A 6,000-nucleotide genomic window follows, 5' to 3' on the forward strand; every position below is an offset into this window, starting at 1 on the left:
GGGATGGATAATCTTTCTTTTTCCCCTTCTTCAGAAGTGTAAGAAATTACACCATGAGAACAGTGATTTAAACCTTTTGTAATAAGAAAAGGAGTTTGTATATGCAGTCATTTCTCAAAATGAGGTCTGGGTCATTTAATTTGGTCTTGTTGTCACCCCATTTGTTTCAGTCACCCTCACCCATCGCAGATAATATATATAAACTTTTATTGAACATGCTATCAGAAGTAAATCCCTTAAATTTCAGATGCTTTGAATGTCACGCATTTAAAAAAAATAAAAAGTGCTGACTTCTTTTTTTTTACCAACACTAATATGTATTGCCATTACTTTACAGTATATGATGATAATCAGCTTTCTTCCAGTACAGAACTAAATTTTGCTCTTGAGTTCTTGTAAAATCTGAGGGCACACCAAAAAAGGCAAAAAACAAAATAGTTTTCCTCATTTTCATCATTTTTTCATTCATTTTTCATCATTTGCAGTGGCACTGTTTAATATATTTATTGTATTACTTGAAAGCAAAAGTTAAGAAATAGGATTTTATAAAATGGCCTTATTAAGAACTAACTGCTTTGTAGTTGTAAGATGCAAAGCATCACAACAGCATTCCCAAAAACTTAATTTTCCATTAATTTACTAATTTAGTATCACTTTTCGTACCTGTGTAGGTTGTAAAAATTACACATTGCCCTACTTTGCTGACCAGGGAAGGAGACAGAATTCGCAGCAATGGAAAATTTGGAGGCCTTCAGAATAAAGCCCCTCCAATGGATAAACTCAGAGGAATGGTATTTGGAGCACCCATGCCAAAACTTTACTCTACTTTCTCCGGACAGATAGGTGGGTGAATGAAATCATGTAAATAAAGAACTTCTGAAATTAAATTGCTTGACTATGTTTGTTATTCCTTTATGTAACAAAAAAAGGAAAACTTCAACATAACGTTATTTTAGGTAGTATGACTTTTACAGTGTCCTATTTATGAATTTCCCTTTTCTTAAAAGCTAGAGCTATTACATTTCCTGAAAGTAAAAACAGTATTTTTAAAAAGTCATAAATCAAAAAATCAAAAGTCAAAAGTTATAAATGAAGTTAAAATGAAGTTAAAAGACAGCAGCTTCTGACAGCAACTTGACTGATTTATAAAACATTGAGAAGTCTAGTTCACAAATTAGGATTGTCCTAAATAATTAATTTTCAAAAGGAAGGACACGAAATTTTTCCACGACAGCATTCCTAGAAATGTACGATACAGAGTGGAGGGGTGGGTGGAAGGTAGAGAAGACATGTGTTCCTATTGGATTAGTCTTATATATGAGCAAACTACTTAACATTGGCCATTTAAGGGAGAAAAAAAAGGCTTAAAAGATCCTTCCTTGCCCTTTCAGTAAAAATATATTGCATCTAGGAATAACATATTAAGCATTTCAGCTACAGATTAAAGCATGCTGATTTTAGCACATTTCATATTTCCCTGGGAACACATTTTCAGTTGTCAAACTCAGTTATTACCAAATGTGAATTAAACTGGAATTTTTTATAGTTTAGTACAGGAACAGTTATGGTAGAAGTAAAGGTTATGTTTTAATTTCACTTGGATAGTTACAAGGCATTTAAATGAAAATAATGGTGAATAAAGGAAAGAAATCTATATGGAGGAATTCTATATTATTATATTATATAATATTTACTTTGAGCTGGATTGCAGCCTTGACATAAGTTGTGAATTGCCCTCCTATGTTTGTAGCATAAGAGGAAAGTAGTTACTTAAACTGTGATGACACTGACAGGGCACTTCTGAAATAAACTACTAAAATTTACAGTGCCCATTGTCATTCTGCAGTAACTGTGAATGCTTTCATCCCATGGCAAATAAAAATAACTTACTGTTCAGTTAAGCTTTCTGCAAGCTACCTCATACTCACAACAAAGTAAAATGAATGAGTCTATGCTAACATGCTTGAAATGTTTCCTTATTACTTGGCATGCTTCAGTGTCTGGACAAAGATAAAGTCTTTGTCAGTTACCTTAACAAGAGTAACAAAGTTTGTCAGCAAAGTGCACTTTTGTTTACATGAGTCTCCTGCTGTTGCCTTATTTAAATGGCTGTAGGTGTGACAAATGAAACTCAGAAAACTATTTTCTCTTGTTCCACAAGGTGGACTACAATTCAAGTCAGTAATACAAGCTTCAGCTTTGTAGCGCTCAAAGCAGAACAAGCACACTTAATGGCATCAAAGGTAGAGAGTTCAGTTTGGAGCACACAAGCAACGTGCTGTGTAAAGAAGTGTTTTTCAGAGTTCGCTGGTACATTACTGGGATCTAAATGCCTGTTCAGAATGAAAAGAAAAAACGATAATACTATCTGATTTTTTTCAGCCTCCCTTTACAGTCATTTTAAGAACAGATACTGGTTTACTGTAAGTTTTGGTAGTATTTTAAATAGTGCTTTTGGAAGATTTTTTGTTGTGAATTTTATACTGAATCTTATACTTTGTCTAGATCATACTTGGTAGCCATCTACCTCTAAAGGACCACATACTTACTGTTTTGTGTTTTATTGTTTTTATTATTCCATTAGATCTTCTTCAGCAATACCGTGCAGCTGTGGTGAAACTTGATAGTGTGAATAAGGACCTTGATTTACACTTACGGTCACTTAACACTCCAGAAATGCAAAAGAAAAAACAGGAACTTGCCGAACAAGAAAAGAATCTCATGCTTATAGAACAAAAATTGGGTATGTTAATGTAGTACATTGTGCTAAGACCAATTGGTGTCCTACAGGAGGAGAACTGTTAACTACATCCAGATGTATTCCATACTTGTAAGCTCTAACAACTTCAACCTATGAAGGAAAATTATTAAAATTACTTAAAAGCTTAGAGAGATCTCATTTTCAGTAAAGAATACAAAAACTCTTCTTGTTTTGTAACAGCACTGCCCTGTAATGTGCTCAGATAATAAAAATATGATCAGTTAGTGTCTTGTGAACATGAGACTATGATCTCACCAATGTGAGATTATATAACTGTATTGGTCCGGCTTGCCCAGTGGTAGAGAACATTGAAATTCTTTTTGAAGTGACTGCGTAGGCAAAGAGATGAATTGCTTTTGCTAAGGAAACACAATCAAAACATTGCACTATAAAAAGAAACACCCCTAATTCTGCAAAGATAGTATTTCATAGTTAGAAATGTTTTTTATGTCAATAGTAAGTAATCTGTGATGCTTCAAAATACATTTCAAAAATCAACATTTACCCAGTGATAACTTTATTTAAAGCAAAAAGATTTTTTCCTTTTCATCTTTGAACTCGGTTTCAAGTATAAGGTAACTATAAAATGTATGATATGTCTAAAGCATTATTTGGAAAGTTTTAACACTACTGTTACGGGTCACATTTATAACCAATAGGATTATTATTTTTTTTTAATTTGTTCTTACCTGCAATTTTTTTTAATAGGTATGACTCCATCAGATAAAGTCACTGAATCGTTACTTCAGTCTATAATGCTAGACGCATCTGACACCCCCATCCCTCCCAAAAGAATGCGAAGAGAAACGGTAAAAAAATTGTATAGGTAAGTCTATTTCAAATGTAGTCATTACTGTCTCATAGTCAGAATTCAAAGGAAAAATGTTTGGTTTTGTTGGTGGTGGGAGTTTTTTTTTTGCATGGGAGTTTTGTTTGTTTTGTTTTTTTTTTAAATTAATATTTGTGTGCAATAACCAACAATGATTAGAGTTTGCCCATCTGACTTCCAGAGGAATTTTTATTTCCTGTAAAGGTTTCTTTTGTTGTTTCTGCTCGTTTTAAAGATTTGCACACTAATTCTAATTGTTTCCCTTTATGAAGTGATTGATTAGCACCTTTATGCATTCACATGTTCCCACAATTTTCTGGTATTTTCAGTTCTTATACCCTAGAAATATTCAAGATGGCTAGGTCTTTAAACTCTTTCAAGATTCCATGTCAAATACTGGGCAGATGAACAGAAAGATTGTTCTTATGTAACTTTTTCTAGCTAACTGTCTGAGATAACTGGTAAGGTATGTAACATAATTATCCTTTTACTTGTATATCTGTTGGTTTTTTTTTACCCACATACAGAACTTAAGTGATTATGTATTTGAATTATCTGATAATTAACCTGATGCTATTCCTATTTTAACTAAACAATTATGAGAATAAGAAGCTGTACATAAAAATAAGATTTATGATATTTATACTGGCTGGAGCTCTGTGTATTTGCATTCAGTTATAGGAGATAAATATTTAAAATCAAACATTTATAAGCTTTTGTGACTTTTTTTTTTAAGCTCAGAAGAATGGATTTCTTCTCCCACAAAGAAGCAGCAGCAGCAGCAGCAACTTCTGCAACTATCCTCTTCAGAACTTAATGGAACTCCACGAAAGAGAAAGGCATAGACTGATGAAATTTGCTGGAAATAAATGTATTGAAAATGTGAATAACTTCAGTTAAAGGAAATAACTCATGTTGTATTACCCGTTATGAAGATTTTTATACTGATAGAAGATATAAATGTATTTCAGTTAGTAGGAACAAAAATTTAAGTATTTAACATTGATAGCCTAATTTTTGTATAGTTAATTTTCATTTCTAAAAGCTTTCAGAGTTTTTATGTTCATGTGTGAGAAAAAAAAAAGTTTAAATATATCCTTTTTTATTTATGAAAAAAATCAAACTTTTCAATAAAACTGCTGCAATACAAAACACTGCCAATATAACCGATTGCATTAATTAAGCCAATAGACTGTTTAAAAAATGAGAATTTCAGGTGTCTTGGGGAAGAGAAATTTCTGAGTTACTCTTTTTAACTGGTGAACTGTCAAGGCATTGTAGTATCAATAAAGAGAGGGCTAAAGAAGTATTGAAATTTAACCAGAGCTATTTGTGGAGGTTTCAGACAGTTAACAAGAAGTCAGTATCTAAGGCTATGTCCAAAGTGTTGGCATGGGAATTTATGTTTCCTTCAGAAGTTTCTCCTTAATGCAGAAAACAAAGTAGTGAGTATGAAAAGTGTAACAGGTTTACTACGAGGCTATTCTGTGGAGTGAGAGAGTGGCAAAGGAAGACATTGCATGGGTACAAATGAAATAATATTATTGTCCAGTGCTAAACTCTTCTTAATATCTGCATTCCAACAACCCTCATAAAATAACCTTCCTGCTAAGCAGATAAAAATTGATCCATAATTATACTGTAATTGTAAGTATGGCATCAGGATTTAAGTAGGGAATATCAAAAGGGAAAAAAATTACAGCTGAACTGTGCATATATTTTAAGAGTTGGAAATAGGCTGAAACAGGAGGTAAAATAATTATGTTGGGGAAACTGTAGATATCTGGACAGAATTTTACTTTGTAAGGATGTCTCCGGGTTTAAAAAAAAAAAATGATGATTTTGTTTGGCTTTCTTAAATGCCTAAAGGAAATTTAAATATTTCATGGTTTAAGAAATAGTTTTAAAATGCTAGACAAAGTATTCAACAGGTAAATGAGACCACAAAAAAGAGGGAGTCAAAGCTTACCTCTAGTTTTCGAACTGCATCATGAGGGTTAGTAATGTGCATGGTAGAAAAGGACCAGACATGTTCAAAGATACGATTTCAGTCAGGCTCAGACTGAATAGCTGAAAATAGGCTCCATTGGTTGAAAAACTTGGAAAGCTAAACTTTAGATAGCTTCAAGTAGTACTTTTATACTATGTAAATGACCCCTGTATTGTTTAAGGATGTGGAAGTGTTGGTTCACACCACCCTCAAAGAATTTCTGCATTGGAGTGTAAGTTAATATCCTCTCTACTGATTTCACTCAGCAATAAGCACTTAGTATACATTTTTTCTGAAAAGGGGCATTAAATTTAAAGACCTCATGACATTCTGCAGGTCATAAGTTTCATAATGCTGGTCACGGACGCACATCATGATGACATTTCTAATAAAACTCCTCAAATTATGGGTGCAATGCAT

General features: G+C 32.8%; 1 protein-coding gene across 1 annotated transcript in view; it reads left to right on the forward strand.

Moving 5' to 3' along the window:
* SMCHD1 (structural maintenance of chromosomes flexible hinge domain containing 1) overlaps positions 1 to 4,744 on the forward strand; it is a 76,822-nt gene extending 72,078 nt beyond the window's left edge. The window contains exons 45-48 of the mRNA XM_068671514.1: positions 672 to 843; positions 2,585 to 2,743; positions 3,470 to 3,587; positions 4,327 to 4,744. Of these exons, the coding sequence (XP_068527615.1) occupies positions 672 to 843; positions 2,585 to 2,743; positions 3,470 to 3,587; positions 4,327 to 4,435 (558 nt within the window). The 3' untranslated portion in view covers positions 4,436 to 4,744. The remainder of the gene's footprint in view (positions 1 to 671; positions 844 to 2,584; positions 2,744 to 3,469; positions 3,588 to 4,326) is intronic.
* The last annotated feature ends 1,256 nt before the right edge of the window (positions 4,745 to 6,000 follow it).

The sequence above is a fragment of the Anas acuta genome, chromosome 2 (assembly GCF_963932015.1).
Source record: "Anas acuta chromosome 2, bAnaAcu1.1, whole genome shotgun sequence".
Taxonomy (NCBI): Eukaryota; Metazoa; Chordata; class Aves; order Anseriformes; family Anatidae; genus Anas; species Anas acuta.